Genomic DNA, 17,134 nt, shown 5'->3' on the forward strand with positions numbered 1-17,134 from the left:
TGCAGCACTTTTGATGAGCATATTCTTGGCCCACTACGAAACCCGGCTCAACCCAAGCCTTCTCACGAATGAGCAAGAACATAACTATTTGCGTTCAGTCAACGCTCGTCTGCGCGGGGTTGCAGAATCTGGTTGCTTTTTTCGTTTGCCTGTCGGTTGCCTGAGAGTTCAGTACATGTCGAGATTGTGCACGAGGGAAACACCCATGTCAACCATCCCATCCCACTCAGGTGAAGCCAAGCGGAAACAGTAGCTGGCCGTATGGGAATCGCCCTTTTGATGCTTTTGGCTAGGAAAAGAAATTTCACGAACCGGATTGACCAGTACCTTGATAACGAGAGCATACCCTGCACTGGCTCCTGAGCATGGGTTCGATAATTCTAAGCTATGAGTGGTCAAGATCAAATCCATTGGAGCAAAGCTGCTCCACAACCAGAAATGAAGATGTCGCATCCCGCATCTACAGCAAACAGAGCCTTTCCAAAGCCCTTGCTACGGAGACGACGATCTCACGCCACCATCAGCCCTCCTGTGATTTGCTTCACTCCTGGTACATGAGCTCTGTCCGTCGCCTAGTCGTCGTCAAGGTAAACCAAAATACACTTGTGAAATCGGGTGTGGTATGCAGGATATCCGTGGTTCCCGTACAACAGGAAGTCGTTCTGGTATGTATGCTTGGTCGCTCCGCTGGAGTGCATGCAGACATCTGTTTGCGAAGAAAACGAACCCGTGCCGTCGTACCTAGAATCACGCCACAGATAGGACTGCATCTTGGACCGAATTACCAAGCCCCTCATTCGCCAGCTTATGAAGGAAGGGAGGACACGACAAGACGCGGTTCGAGACAAGCCCGCTCGCTTCCTTAAAACGCGACGCGTAGCCTGAGACCTTTCGCGAACCCAGTCTCTCATGAATTGTAATAAAAGGGCCATATTGCCGCCTTGCGGACCTACCCTACACAGCATCTCCTTCATGTCTCTTATGTGCTTTCTTCATAGACATCTCTAGCAAACTTGATATCTGGCATCGGTTATTCTTCAGTGTGTGCCCCAATCCCCCAAGACAGGTCGCTCCGTGAGTATCCCAGCTCCATAACTCGGAAGAGCTTCTTGCTAGTGCATACACTTATGAAATGACCACCAAGATCTTCAGTTGTCCGCGAGCAATCAATCTTGCCTACCATCACAGACCTTAGTCATAACGTACTGTCCACATTGTGGAGTGGACATTAGCCAAATATGCCCCGTCACAAGTCAGCTTCCAAGCTTCCAGCTCGGCCACTCGTATCAAACACCATACCCATTTCCCCGCCTCCCTCATCTCAGCCACTTCAAACGTCCAGTCCGCGGTCTTCGCGAGGCAGTCCCTCCCCTGAACCAGATTTCAGACCTGGTAGCAAGTTTGAATCAAGGAGAGAGCAGAGGAGGAGTCTCGCACATGATAAACCCGACGAGGTGAGCATGCAGACCATGACCATTCCATCCCGTTCATGACACTTACAGCAACAAAGGGCCAGAGCCTGGACACTGGATCAGATATTGGTGCGCCGTCATCACCCCCAAGGGAGGAGGGTGGGTTTCGCGGCAGTTCGTCCATCGTCAAGCCTCCAGATGAGATTGAAACTATTTGGATACTGGAGATTCTTCATGAAAACAGGAATACCCTATTAGACTCACCGCCACGTGGCCAGCATCCTGACAAGGAGTTTTGGACACTATGCAATGAAAAGGTTGCAGCAAAGATTGGGCACCCCGTTTTTTCGGGGTGGGCAGCCTTGAAGTCTTTCGTCCAGAAGAATTACTATAGACATCGAGGGCCTGGCATGTCGCATTCGTTCATTCAAAATAACGGGTCAAGCAGAAGGCAAGAGCTGACAAGATGTTGGTTGCCCTACTGGGAAGTCAGAGACTGGCACATTTACGCAGCCAAAATCGAGCAGTCCACTATCTCGACCTTCGGCCGAGCTTTCACTTTGAAAGTTCTTCGAGAGTTCTGCAAGATTGATGATGACGATGCGGATTTGACACCTCATATCATCAACCCGGCTTTGTGGCAAACGATGCAACGCTATGTTGCCAAGGAACTGAAAAAACCATTCCATCGAACTGGTCGACAGTCTCTAGTTCATCCGGAGGATATCGATGCGGAATCAGAGTGGGGTGATTTGGGCGACGAAGAGAGTTTCGATGACAACATCATGTCTGAGGACCCCAACCCACTACCTTCGATCGAGCAAGATCAAGAATGCCATACACGACAGACAGAAACTTCTCAGGATGTCCATTCAGCCGGGCAAGATCAAGAGGCTGACCTTAAGAGACTGATGGAGTATGAGTGTATTATTATGCAACTAGGCCCGGGACACTATTCAAGTGACGGCCGCAGTGGTCCATGTGACAATCCAGATCATCACAATCTTCATCCACCCGAGAGTCATGTGGGATCATCTGTGCCTTCAAACATCACCAATGGCATGGCGTCAACACGCGGAGACCGCGGTGGCATCAGACCTGCCCCCCAAACTAAAATGACTCAGCTTGGAACTGCCGCCGAGAATATCAATTTCGACGTCGAGGAGAACGAATGTACTCCGTCAGCAGAGATTGGCAACAATGTTCCCACACAATCTAACGCAGGCAAAAATGAACCGAACACGGACCCATTCAGTCCGAAGCCCATCTCGCCCCCAAGATTACTTGCTACCATCATGGGACCACCTGATAGCTCCCCAGGAAAGGAGGCGAGCGCCCCAACTTGCATCTCCAAGCATTCAAGTAGCCGAACGAAGGAAAGCTCACCTACCGGTGCCCTTGCCATTTCATCCCACAATCAATCTGATTCGACAGAGAGAGGAGTATTTACTACAGCACATCTTGTACCGGGAGATGGAGCGACTCCGAATCCCCCAGCTTCTCAATCAACAAGTCGAGAAGTTCATCAATCACAACAACCAGAGAGGACCAACAAGCAGAAGACGGTGCACAAGGTCACCTTGAGGACCGGCGGCGAGGGTACCCCACCTGCACTTCGACAAGAGAACATTGATCACAAGCTTAGACGGCGCAAAATGAGACGCACACTGTTCCAAACTCCTCAGCAGCTCGAAGCTGCCTCCGTGTCATGCGGGAGTCGCCTCTACAGTCCTGTAGCGGAGACTGGTAGTCAACCTTACAGACGTGCTGCTCAGTCGGCGAGTTCTATAGGAGAACAACCCGCTGTAGATGAGATCCTTCCGCAAGGGTTCTATGGGAAAACCTATCGTCGAAGAGTCGATCATTGGAACCTCTCCCGCCCGCCTTCAGGAAGGTACACCCGCTTCTCGGATGACCTCGGGGAACCACTCAACAGCCCACAGGCTATAGCAGAAACGGAAGCACAATCTACACCCGGCACCACGGGAGCACCACAGCAGAACCGGCACCCGAAGTATCCGGATCGTGGCGCAACAGCTCTACGTCAAGAGAGATCAGTTTCCCTGGGCGCAGGGTCCCCAAGCACTGAGCACAGTAGCATACGCATCGATATTCGACTCCTTGGTGATGACAGCAGCTCGGATGAAAGCAGTCTTCCTCCCCTTGAGCAGATTTTTGAAGAAAACAGACGCACGAGACAGGCCGACCTCGAACAGAGTCTCGTCGAAGGAGAGCCGCAATCCCGCAATGTAGAACCATTGCTGGGACCAGAGGCAAGTCGATGGAGTGCAATTGCCCATCATGATGAACCTAACGAAGCTAAGATGAAAGCCAGCTTGCCGTGGACTACGTCTCCACGCAATTCATCCCACAACGTCCCAGATCCACCTTCAGGGGGCACTGCGACAGCCGTCGACGAGAATGATACCTCTGTCGACCACAACGCGTCGGCTGTTTGGAGTCCCCCTGTGCCACAAATCTTAGACGCAAGTAAAGGTCTTGACACAACACCGCAAGGCACGGCAGGATCGGCAAATGGTCGCTGGGATGCGATGAGTGATAAGAAGCGCGACAAGAGCCACGGAAGACGCGAGCGCCGCAATAGTCGACGCAAGCGGAGGCGGGAAGAAGCCGCAGTGGCATCACATCGTCCAGAGGACTCAAGGCTGCCTTCCTCTGAGAGTGTCGCTGGGCCCTCTGATGTGGCCAACGGGCATGTGGCAAAACATGATTGTACATCCACAGCGATCGAGTTACCAGGACACGCGGCGGCCTCAGGGGCAGATGGGCCGGATTACGATAGTACGCCATCGCGATTGTCAAAGGTGCCGGATGGTCTGCAACAAACACCGGAATATTGTGGTTCTAAGAAGAAGAATTTAGCAGAGAACTCGACAAAGCGAAAAGCACCCCTGCCCGGTGCCACCCTGGAAATGCCTTGCAAGACCTTTAAGCGGCATTTTGATGAAGCAGATGATCATGGTGCAGAGGACACCACGATCAAGAATCCGCCAAAGAGAAGGAAGCCGGGAGACTGTGGTGGCGATGAGCCAGAAACACCTAAGCATAAGAGCAAAGGCAAGGGAAAACAGGTATTCCAGGAGGTAACTCCGACGACTTCCGCGGCGACAGAGCCGACGACGAATATGGGCGGCCAGTGTCCCTCACTACGACCAACATCACCGCTCACCGGGGGCCTTCAGTTCACCAGTCCTCCAGTGACAGAGGCCATTCTCAGTAACACCAGAGATCAGATACAAGGCACCAGGAGTCATGACAGTAGGCCACATGCGGGCAACCCTTCTGGGCATAACTCGCCCATGCCGTTTCGCGACACACCGCAACCCTCAAGCTCGGCCCATCATCAACGGTCACCAAGTCAGTATCGTCATGGGCGCCGAAGACACAGGCCGATAAGCAACTCTCCAAACATGCCGAGCCGTCGACACCGCCATATTGCGCGGCTGGACACGCCTGCTACTAGTGCTAGTCCCGGTCTCTTCGTCACTCCGGCATTGAGAAGCCACGGCGACCAATCCATGACACCAAGGCATCAGAGGTCTTCCTCAAGGGTGGGAAGCAGCTTGGGGTTTCCCGAGCGCCATCGTGGACTCAGGAAGCATGATGATCCAGGACGGTTCAACCGATCTATGACAGTAGACACCGATATCGTACTGGCCACTGGCTCTCCAACCAAGACATTCATGTTGAACAAAGTTCGGCGGCTAACGAGCCAGGTCGAAGATCTCAGCCGGCGGTTGCAAGAAATGAACTCGTCCCAGTAGACGAAGCTCGAGCTGGGGGGCTGTAACTCATTTGGCTATGGTTAATCAACCAATCTATCCGTTCAATCTAGTACCTATAGCAGACTCAAGACCCAAGGAAATCGTAGGACTACTCCTAGTTTCTAGTTCCCCGATCTCGACTATCGAAGCGTGTCTCCAAAATCTACTGCCAGGACTGCTTCCAAACTCCTGATCCAAGACAGCGTAGTTTATTCTTGCTTCACCCAGATACCTCGCATGTACAAGTGACAGACTCGAGAAGCTGTGCCTGGGACAGTGTCACATGCTATCCAGAATGGCAGGACACAGCGACCCCTCGGGACAACGGCTAAATACAGGGATCCCGTCACTCGATGCAAGATGGATAATGACGTGTAACTATAATCAATACGTTTTTAGCACCGAGTATTTACACGGTCTGATGTGGTGCCGCGAGTCAAGTGGCCGTGCGGGAGCAATCGGAATGCTAGCCACCGGCTCGCACTTAAGCGGCGGATAAGCTTCAGCAAAGCTAGCTGTCGAGCTGCAAACATTTGTGTCATCGCAGCGGAATAATCATCTGACAATCAGAGGTAGTCGTGCGGTACTCAGGCCACTATCGAGGTGCCTCTCGCGGTCTTCCTGCCACGGATACACGGCCGCTCCCCAGGCGACATATGTACTGCGGGACGTGGCGTTGATGTTCCCCGCGGTTTACCACACGTGGCCTAGCCTGCGTTGCAGGGGCTTTAAGAAGAATTTTAGGGGCGGGAGCAGGGATCAGCAAGCTCAACACTTTGTCAATGTCGAAATCTGGGTCGAAGACCGCCCCAACAGAAAAAAAGAACCCTTGCAAGATCTGGCCCGAAACCCTGCGTCCCACGATTCAGTTCCCAGGGGTTCAGAGATCCACCCGGGTCTGCACAGTACTATGTACGTGCTGCAGGACCTGAGTACCGAGAGTACTTCGTACAAAGGTGAAGTTACTGTAGTTTGAATTTCCAAGATACGATATTGCAGTTGCTTGTTTATCACAGTATGACACCTGACAATGGACATTCAGTATGCCAATTGAGTCTGTCACTGAAGGTTGAACGCGAACCAGCGATCGGCGTCCAAGACCCCGCCGGGGCTGCCCAATTGGCCAATAGCTTGGCTGCGATAGAGCCAGCTGGGCCTGCACAATTCCTGGTTCCAGCGCGAGACATGCACCTGGAGGGGTTTCACGACGCCTTCAAGAGTCGCGAGTGGCGAGCCAGCCATTATTGGAGACGAAACCGATGGGCCGTGGTGCACCTGGCGCCTGCGGCACAAGATAGAATTCATGCTGTATCTGGAGGGAGCACTTCCCATTTGCAGAAGTGCTGTTGATGCACTCCACAACATCTCTTATCTGAGGGTGGCGTTGTACCTAACTACTGTACTGTACTGTGCTGTACTATCTACGTAGGCACTCCCATGTACATTCTCAATCACATGAAAAACCCAGTGGCACGCTCCATCTTTAGTGTTCAGCCAGGTCGCCGGGCTGCAGACCGGATAGCGCGTGGCACACCATGTACCATAGTATTATGCTACCTTGTATTCACGGAAGATCCTCTGGTTCCACCATACCAGTACCAGACTTGCTGCAATGATGAGCTCCTCCGACAGTCTACTCTGTACTCTGTACGTGTCGAGATCGCCGTTGTCTGGGCGGCCATTAGCTGCGGTAGCCTTGGTGGAGCGACCCAGTGTCTGTGTCTTGGAACATCTCACAGCTGCATTGATGGAGGGGCGGTGAAACCGACAGCAGCAACAGTTGCCCAGTACTCCGTAACACCGCGCCCCTCAAAGAGACGAGTTCACACCGGTGGACGTCTCTCAATGCAGCTGTCTGACTGGTGAAGCTTCAGTCCGCGGCGATGCCACCAAAAGGGCGGGATCGAATCCCAATATCGACAGAATTTTCGGCGTACAATGGTACATGGCTAGCTTGAAGCCTATCGTGATACGTAGCAGCTGCCGCTGGCCAACTGGCTGGTGGGGTGGTGGGGGAAGGGTTTTCTGCTGACGCCAGAAAGAAGCACTGATGGAACATTGTCAGCTATGGATGATCCCTGGACTTCGGTAGCCCCTGATCGTTCCTACCCGTGGCCCATCAGCCCCGTAGCTTGAGCAGCCGGCCCACCCGCATCCCTGTCTCACCAGACTTGCCTCTATGCTGCCCCAGATTCTGCTGGGCACGATAATTTTTCTTGTCGGTGCAGAGAGTGCCACCACCGGTCGAGAGATCCGCATTTTTCGCCATCGGGCCATGGCTGTTTATTCTGCCCGTACCCCATTGGCCCGCTGCGGGCGCGTTTTCGCTGGTCAACATTGCACATGCCAACAGGTCGGGTTAAAGTACTCACCAAAAAAGTCAAGCTCGATCGTAGTCAGGGACTCGGGGCAGGTAGTGAGTGGTAAAGGGGCCGCCCAAAGTCGGGATCTATAAAGCTTTTCCAGCCATTCTCGCGCACGCTGCAAAGTTGCAGCCTTTCTTTGCTTTCTTTCTTGACAACTGCAGTTCCCCCGAGTGCTTCTCTCTCCCACCTCTGCGCTTGCAGCTTGCGTGACTTGGCGAGCGTGGTTGATCCCATTCCCAAGAAAGACCAGTTCCCGCATCGGCTCCGCCAAGTACAAAGTACTGCCATCCCAACAAAACTAGCTCCCAGAACCACGACTTGGACAACTCGATTTCGCAGAGTCGTCCCGTGAATTTTCTTGTGTGCGTCTCTACCTCGGCATAGGAACCCTGCGCCGCCTTGTGTTCTCTGTGAAGCACCTAATATTATACCCTGCCACGCCCGTCTCGAAACCTTCTTCTCGAGTACCTACACCACCCTTCCCGTTGCCACTCTGAGAGCACACCTACACAGCGGGCGGCAGGTATACTTACCTTGGGCAATCATCCACTCTTCCAACAAAAGGGTGAACAACCAGCAAGAGAACATTGTCAACACCCCACGCAACAACCATGGCCTCTACCGCAACTGCCTCCCGGCGGAACCCAGCGCTCCGTCGTACAATCACATCCAACACCTTGGAGTCGGACGTTTCCTCCCCGTCGACTGCCATTGCCTCGCCTGTCGACTCCCCAAGAGCCTCGGCCTCCTCGACCTCTCTCTCGTCGATGGCCTCGCTGGACGAGAAGCCTTCCTACGGCAAACTGCTTGACACGTACGGCAACGAGTTCTCCATCCCCGACTACACCATCAAGGACATCCACGACGCCATCCCCAAGCACTGCTTCGAGCGATCCGCCGTCAAGGGCTTGTACTATGTCTTTCGCGACATCGTACTTCTCGGAACCACATTCTATGTCTTCAACACATATGTGACACCAGAGAACATCCCCCAAACCCCGATCCGCGCAGCTCTCTGGGGCCTGTATACCGTCATGCAGGGCCTATTCGCCACTGGTGTCTGGGTCCTCGCCCACGAGTGTGGCCACCAGTCTTTCAGCACCTCCAAGATCCTCAACGACACGGTCGGCTGGGTCCTGCACTCGTCGCTGCTGGTGCCGTACTTCAGCTGGAAGATCTCGCACGGCAAGCACCACAAGGCGACAGGCCACATGGAGCGTGATATGGTCTTCGTGCCCCGAACCCGCGAGCAGCAGGCCACTAGACTTGGGAAGCTTGTCCACGAGCTGGCCGAGCTTGGTGAAGAGACCCCGATTGTCACACTCATCCATCTGCTTGGACAGCAGCTGATTGGCTGGCCCAACTATCTCCTCACCAATGTGACGGGCCACAACTACCACGAGCGCCAACGGGAAGGTCGCGGCAAGAACAAGAGGAACGGTTTCCTCGGTGGCGTCAACCACTTCGACCCATCCAGCCCTCTGTATGAAGCCAAGGACGCCAAGCTCATCGTTCTTAGCGACTTGGGTCTCGGCATCACCATCACAGCCCTCGTCTACCTCACCAAGGCCTTCGGCTTCCAGAACATGCTTGTCTGGTACTTCATCCCATACCTCTGGGTTAACCACTGGCTTGGTAAGTTGTGATAGCCCCCAGCCCGGCGAACAGTCCGAGCGCCATTACTAACCACTTCATGCTCCCAGTTGCCATCACCTTCCTTCAGCACACCGACCCTACCCTGCCGCACTACACTGGCGCGTCGTGGACCTATGTCCGCGGTGCCGCTGCAACCATTGACCGCGAGTTTGGATTCATCGGCCGTCAGCTTCTGCACGGGATCATCGAGACTCACGTCCTGCACCACTACGTCTCCACGATCCCCTTCTACAATGCCGACGAGGCTACCGAGGCCATCAAGAAGGTCATGGGCCGTCACTACCGAGCTGACACGAAGAATGGCTCCATCGGATTCCTGCAGGCCATGTGGCGCAGTGCCCGTTGGTGCCAGTGGGTGGAGCCGAGTGAGGGTGCAACGGGCGAGGGCAAGGGTGTTTTGTTCTTCAGGAACCGAAATGGACTAGGCACCAAGCCCGCGAAATCATCGCAATAAGGGAACCGAGTGATGCCTTGAGGGCCGGAGGTCGGTCTGGCCAACAATGCAGTTCGTGTTGGTACAATCGCTGTAAAAACGTCATCCTCTTTCGATCGATTGCGACCGGGGACATCGGCGATCCTGGAGTCGGGGACGAGCACATTGAGTGGTCGGGGATGCAACTCGGATGTTTCCGCAGCCATCTAGGCTACGTTCGTTTCTATGGCACCGCTCCCCATTCAGGCATCAAGCCGTGGGCATATGTGCTGTTGTGACTAGACACTGTTTCTAGATATCAAAATCGTTCGGGCGCATGGGGATAAAAAGGCGGAAGTCCAAGAGAGAAGTAGAGCATAGATTAAGTAGACAGACGATTTAATACCTTACAATTGCCAACGATCCATGTACATACCGTGCTTCCGTAGTCGGTATCGTGACTCGTGTAAGCAAGAGAGGGATCCGGAGGGGTCAAATGCGGGGAACACATTTGAGTATGCACACATCTCTGTACGTACTAAGCTTTCCCAAGTCCTGTCCCTTCACTAAGCTCGGGTCTCACTTCTTTACGGCCATGAAGTAGTTGTCTTCCACCTGAGCCATTACCGCACTGAGCGTGTTGTGTTCCGAAACGGCAATCGATCCACACGAAGAAGCTGGCCAAATTTACGCCGTGTCATCCAATTTCACTGTTTACTTACGATTGGTATGGCATAGTCAGTTGAGATGCCTTTTCGAATGTTTGATCTTATACCAGGTGAAAGACACATATCCAACCCAAGTAACGAGCGCTCGTATATCCAGATTACATACGGTACACCCATATCAAATGATGCCTTTTCAATATCATATACTCTCACATGCAGCGGCTAACTTCTATTTCCTATTAATGTATATGTGTTGGTTATCGCGTAGGTATATCTATATCAACGAAGGACACGGGCGAAGCTAGCGGTCAGGGCTACTATTCGACTGCTAAGCCCGGCCAACGGGAATAGTAAGAATGATGACTCGACCGTCTGGTGGACGCGAAATGTGATGTTAGAGAATGATAGTCCTGAAGCGCATATTCAACGTGGGTACCGCCGCAATATACAGACAAAATCTGCAACGAAGACGCCCGGCCTTCGTTCGTTGGGCCATGCGAAGGTTGCGTTCGTGGATGCAGAGCATAGTCGAGATACAACACAGCGCGAACCCGCCATCAGTGTATAATTCTTGCCCTGCTTCTGACGGCGCTTGCCAATGGACATTAGGGTCACACGTCCGCAACACTGCTACCAGTCCCGTACGAGTCCTCCACGACAGAAAGGAAACGGAGTTACCTCGGAAAGTTTTTACAAGATGCATGCATACACAGTGCTGCGTATGGAGGTGTCAGGCAGAGTCTGGCCTTGGTGGGGCAAATAGAGTTACCCCACGCCCGACGCTGAGAACCCGCCAGCCGGGAGTGGTGGAATCCACAAGCCCCTAAGTTAGCGGGCGGTACAAACCGCCAAGGGTGTATCTGGGCTGAGCCGCAGCCGTGGAACCAGCAAGGAGTGGTCCAACCTCAGCCTCTGATTGATAGAAGAGAACTTGCAACCGCGGAGATTCGCTGCGTCTGTGAAACGAACACTTTTCTTCTTTTCTCACCCAACGCGATGTGAGATACGAGACACCACACACGCGTGGCCAATCTCAAGCCCCAGCCTTCAGCTCCATTGGTACGTATGAAGCTTGCCAACCACTGGTACTACTGCAGCGAGAGCAATCGTCGTGTCTCTTAAACACCCATGGGCACATCGAATGTTAGTCTCTAACTAGATATAGTACACATGAGCTGTCTTCCTGTTTACTAGCGTTGGTAAACGATTGGAAAAACGGTGTCTGCAAGTAGAGTGTCCCAGCGAGAGGCTGGTTGACGATCCTTGTGATAGCTTGTTTGAATGAATACCCGTCGACGTCGCAACCTAACTGGTAGTGGTAGGTACTTGGAGAAGGGAATACAGACGAGGAAAAAAAGCAAAGGCTAAATAAATGCAGCAGGGACCGCCATTGGGCATGCTGGCGTGGGCAATCAACCTTTCAATTAAGAAAAATCAAAGGGGCAACACGCTAGTGACATTGGTCGCGTTCCGACGCGCTCATCACCACCTGCGACTAGGATGGGCTGGCGGCGGTGGGTCAACACTTTCTCTGAACGATGACATTGTCTGGACAATCTGGTGGAAAATTTAGATTCGAGTGTCTTCATGGTAAACGTGACTATTGTTGCGACTTGCAAGATTCCCAGCGTGAACAATCAAGACGTCCATCCACCGCCGCGTTTCAACTTTCAGGGAGCTCACAATTCCAACTCCTACGATCTAGCCAGGACGATGCATGTGCTCGCTGACGTACACCTCAGCTTCAAGACAGCCTCACTGCGAACGCGATCACCCCCCTACTAGACAAGCAGGTTCTGAACCGTCACAAATCCACAGATATTCAAGCCATCTTCAACTTGTCACTCCTATTGACATCACCAAACCACCTTTCGTATGCTCACCGGGACCGTACAACGGTGTTGCGTGCGCGGGAGCTTCCTCAAGCTCAACCTCTGAAACTTCACATTCGGCGATTCCGTGTTGTCCTTGAGCCGTCAGCACTGCTCCCGAAGGCGTTTCACGGCCTGCGACATTTCAGCAGTGCCTTCCCAAGACAGGATAACGCCCCACTGCCAACATCATGGCGCCCTCCAACCCTTCAGGTGACAAGGACAGATCTGTGCGTGTCCAGCTGTTCGCTCACGATGCAGTCAAGAACAAGAACACTGCGCCCCTGAAAGCATTCCGCCTACGAACGAAGGCAACAGCGACCTTTCACGACCTTGCGAACTTGGCGCTTGCAAGATATGCAAGGGAAGACCACGAAGTGGGCGAGATTGGCTCTATTCTGGATGGTGCCGACTGTGCAGTAGATCTGGAAGAGACTGTGGATCTAATCAACTCGGATGAAATACTCAAGCTGGTGTTGGCGCCCAAAGGCCAAACGGAGGTAATCAGTATATCATCGGACGTAAGTCACCTCATCATAGACCAAAGGACAGTTTGCTGAACGTTCTTCGCAGCATAGCGGTTCAGATGAACCTCCAACGACTGTTTCATATCCCCATCCCAGCCAGCGACCTGCAGTGAAGAGAAGCCTCGCCAGAGGACCTTCTCTAACATTGCCGGGGCCGCCTTCTCAAAGATATCAGCCGCCAAGTAGCCAGAAGAAGCCTGCTGCACCCCAGCCAAATCCTTCACACGGCACGGCACCGTGCTCACAGACGTCCATAACACATCCGGATGTAGCCTCAGAGGGCTGGGCCACTGGGGCGAAGTCCGACCCGTATGAAATCCCATCGGACAGTGAGCAGCCCTCAGTCCGGAGTTCTTCTGTCCAACGAGGTCCAGACTTTTCAGGGAGACGAGGCCCATTTCCTAAGCGAGCAAAACACCAGAACAATTTCAAAGCTGCATCTACAACATCGCCAGTCGCATCACGAGAACGTAGCAGTATTCCACGCAACGCCACCATCATCACCATCGCAGACTCTGTAGAGAGTTCGAACGAGTCTGCCACTCCAATGAGCCAGTACAAAACAGCGGCTCCGGCGAAGCAAAACAATGCAGCAACTGCACCTTCCCACTCTTCCTCCGCGCATACTTCTCGGTGGCCCAAACACCGTGCCTCAGCTCCGTCACCTTCTCAGGAGCAGATGGATGTGTATGCTGCCCGGCTACGGGCGGAAGAAGAAAAGGACAGGAAAGCCAGGGAGGAGAGAGCCAAGAAAGCAAACCGACCGAAAGAAGCCATTTCTTACATCAAGAAAATCACCAAGACCAAACCCCGTCGCACAAGTAAGTGTACTGCCCTGTTCTGCGCCTAACCAACCTTTGTCGCCAATGGAGTTTTTCCTACGGATCCGGACATAAGAGAGACAGTGCAATTCTGTGTCGGATCAAAGGTCTATGCCATCCAAATGCTGGTGGTTCAAATTAAATGAAACACAAAGACTATGGGGCAGGCTGAATGCTGACAGCTTGCAGTTAAAAAGGAACTTCCGAAGAAATTTTTCCTGGAATCCGACCATTCGGACGACGATTTTGGTGAAACAATATCAAGTCCGCATCCATTGGCCACTGACGACGTGCATTCAGGCGGTTGTCAAGCTAGCGCTCGATTGCCTCCACAGCTTCCTAACTCATCAGGTTCAAGCATCAAGCCAACAACCAGTTTTCGACCAATCAACACATTGTCGACAACGAGGAATTCGGAACCACCCCCTGTGCAGCTCAAGAAGTTCGGGCTTGGCTACCCTCTTCACGTACGCGAGCGATTCAACGATGAAGACGATGAAGACGTTGGGGATACGCACGAGTTCACTCACTGGGTACAGGACTGTGTGACCAACTTCGTAGCCCACCCTGGTTTCTGTTCCGTCGCTGATGGCCCTTTCAAAGGCCTGATCCGTGGCGGGCCAGACGACGGCAAATACTTGCCAGGGTTTTCAGCCCCAACGCAGCAACATATTGCTGAGATGAGGAGGGCTGCTGTCCGAAAGGAGCGATGGATTGACATGGATTCGTCAGTGTCAGATGCAGCACCTGGCGATGCCGAATCAGAGGACATGGTCCAGGAAAGGCACCCTTTGAAAACCCCATCCTTCACGCAATCAGAACCAACGTCGATTCTCATCACGAAGCAGCTTTCGCAGGAGGAGCCGCCCTCGAACCAAGAGCTTGCCATTCTCATGAGCTCCAGCCCTTCAAGAGCCGGTGCAGAATCCCGGCTGATGCCTGTCACGGACCTATGTACAAGTAATATTGATGACACTGATGCCAATAATCGCGAAGCCAGCCTTGAGCTCCCAACCTGCCTGCCCTCATTCTTGCCACCCAACGCACCGGAGTGCGATCGAAGTACACCATCGCGGTACCAAAGACCGTCTTTCAATGATGCTGATCTCGATGTCACGCCTACATTCGAACGGGCGCTGTCCCAAATGGAGACACCGAGTACCCGGTCTAGGTCAGCGCATACGTCTTCGGCGCCAAGCAAAAAGGATGATGATATTCATCCAAGCTCAACCGGCCACCTGGTGGTTAAGATCCACGAGCTTTCGGCCGAGAAGCAAGCAGAGTATAGGAAGATGCCTGATGACTACAGACAGCCCCAGTTAGGGCGAATCTTAAGACCTTTCAAAGAGATTAACGGCGGCCACCGTGACTCTGGCAATGTTTCGCAAGACTCGAGCACCTCTGCCATCGAGCATGTACTAAGAGAGTCGCCGATGTGGCTTGCCAACATTACTGAGCTAGAGCCACGAACACCAACAAAAGCTCCAACAAGTGCTTATACCTTGAGAAGCATGCGGTCAGGCACTGCCAGTGGCACAGAGAGTGCAACCCGGGGCAAGAAGCGTAAGGAGATGGACAACGAGCACGATGATCCTACGTATCGGGCTGCTCATCAAGTGCGCGAGCCAGACCCTCTTGGTTGCCCCGTCAGGACCTCGTGCGCTGGGGCCGAGCAGGCCACGAAGACAACCCCACGAAGCAAGTCCAAACAGTCTGGAAATGCACTTCGGGCGCCAACCACGACCTCACAACCAGAGCCTGACTTTGTGCCAGACACACCACAGAACAAAGCCGGGTTGAGTCTTAGTAAGCCGGAGTTCATCTCAACCACGCCCATTCCAGCACCCTCTATCTCCGACCTCATGCAGAAGATCAGAGGAAATCGCAACATCCCTACCGCGTCAGGCACGACCGCTTCTCCTGTTGACATCAACCGCAAAGGCAAACGTGCACACCGACACCGCGAAGTCCACAAGCGCCATGACGGTGCACCGTTACATGTACCTGCGGTTAAGGTCAAATCCAGGTCGAAGCCTACGAAGCATAGCAAGCATCGGCGAGCAGAGAAGAACGGGAAAGATAAGAAATGCGATAAGAAGTCCAGGAAGAACATTTCCCGGCAACACAATGAGGCGAAGGCGGCGAAGAAAGCCGAGCACAGAGAGCGGAAAAGGAAGCATAGATCGATGAGACGTCAGGGGGCGGAGGAGCAATCAGGCATGGTCAAGGTCCAAATGCCTGCTCATAGGAGCGACCTTGAGATTGAGGCAGAGAGGCCAACCACGGACCCCCTCCAGATTTTGATCAGCGACCGGCACCAGAAAAACTCGATGGCACACGAATCAAAGCGTCCAAAGGGCAGGATTCTATCGCCGCCAGCCACTTCGAGACCCTCTAGTGCCGGCTCTCGCATGTGATGAGGGGTGGGCACGTTCTATTTTGCGTATAACCATGTGTGGTTATCAAAAATGCTTCTCTATAATCCCCTTGATCCCCAACCCCGAAAGCTGGCCAGAGTTAAATGGCGTTATTCTTCCTTGACTCATTCCATAGTCATTCTTGCTCATCCATGCTGTGGTAATTGCTGGACTAGATAAAATGTGTATACGAGATGCTCTTTCTAATTCCCACGGCGTTTTTATGAATGCCTAAGTTACCTTGGTGGCGCTATGCATGGCAGTATATGTGTTCTGTGAGGTTCTGTTGACTCGCCGTTTGGTCAACAGAATTCTCAAGCTGGACAATTTGTGAAACATCATTTCCGGGGCCAACGGCGGTTATTGAGCACGCGGTCTTGGGACTGACAGCTATTCCAGCCAACCCTGGAAGTGAAACTGCACGATTCGAGAATCAACATGGACGGGACATATGAAAAACAAGCTCCAAAGTATGAAATGCCGAGATTCTGCCCTAATAGATAGCTAGCTGGGCATATCTTGAGGCATCCCGTGTTTGTTCCAGATCCCCCAGTCCCTCCCCTTGGGGGAAAAAACGTCGAACGCTTTAGCAGAACTGCTAGCGCCTTAGGGGCTAATCGGAGTATATAGGCCAACCAGCTTCGACTTCTCACAGTCTTCTCACTTTGAGGATCCCACTTCAGGACTTTTGTCCGCCGCTCGGGCTAGCTGAATCACAAGGATATGCTCCAAGTGATTAAGTGGTATGCCTCAGACACGCCGAGTTTGGATGCACTTTGTGGATCGTATTCCCTAGGATATACGGCGCCGTGGATTCAACGCTCAATCCCGTGTGTTTTGAGCACCAACATTCACGCTGCCTCTTGGCAACGAACAAGCCAGACTGTGTCCACCTGAAAGGAATGTACTATTGAGGGCGTACTGATTTGAATGTCCTTTTCTTTGGACACGTTTCTATGTTGGACCTTGTTGGACTATGTTGGACTGGGTGCTGGCATAATTTACGCGGCATACCAAACAGCGACTATTGTTGCACTCGCTAACATCACACATCCTGAAATTTCCACCTTGACAGTCCTTGACCCGCCGGGCCGCACACACAGTTCTTGTTCAGGTTGCATTTCGCAAGCATTGACCCAAAGCTGGAGTGGTTTCGTACTTGTAAGCCGACCAATGCAAGCCCCGCTAAGCATGATTCG

At 52.9% G+C, this 17,134-nt stretch overlaps 3 protein-coding genes across 3 annotated transcripts; all 3 read left to right on the forward strand.

Moving 5' to 3' along the window:
• Window positions 1-1,238: 1,238 nt before the first annotated feature.
• On the forward strand, window positions 1,239-5,197 carry JN550_012626 (uncharacterized protein; the record flags this gene model as incomplete). Its single annotated transcript, XM_049311122.1, has 2 exons — window positions 1,239-1,454; window positions 1,511-5,197. The coding sequence occupies 2 exons, from the start codon at window positions 1,239-1,241 to the stop codon at window positions 5,195-5,197; spliced, it is 3,903 nt and encodes a 1,300-aa protein (XP_049165425.1).
• Window positions 5,198-8,174: 2,977 nt separating this feature from the next.
• JN550_012627 (uncharacterized protein) lies at window positions 8,175-9,673 on the forward strand (the record flags this gene model as incomplete). Its single annotated transcript, XM_049311123.1, has 2 exons — window positions 8,175-9,198; window positions 9,267-9,673. 2 exons carry the CDS (start codon window positions 8,175-8,177, stop codon window positions 9,671-9,673), a joined length of 1,431 nt encoding a protein of 476 aa, XP_049165426.1.
• A 2,688-nt stretch (window positions 9,674-12,361) lies between these two features.
• Window positions 12,362-15,935, forward strand: JN550_012628 (uncharacterized protein; the record flags this gene model as incomplete). Its single annotated transcript, XM_049311124.1, has 3 exons — window positions 12,362-12,691; window positions 12,744-13,518; window positions 13,708-15,935. 3 exons carry the CDS (start codon window positions 12,362-12,364, stop codon window positions 15,933-15,935), a joined length of 3,333 nt encoding a protein of 1,110 aa, XP_049165427.1.
• Between the last annotated feature and the right edge of the window lie 1,199 nt (window positions 15,936-17,134).

Source organism: Neoarthrinium moseri, assembly GCF_022829205.1.
Source record: "Neoarthrinium moseri strain CBS 164.80 chromosome Unknown scaffold90_Wmoseri_CBS_16480, whole genome shotgun sequence".
Lineage (NCBI taxonomy): Eukaryota > Fungi > Ascomycota > Sordariomycetes > Amphisphaeriales > Apiosporaceae > Neoarthrinium > Neoarthrinium moseri.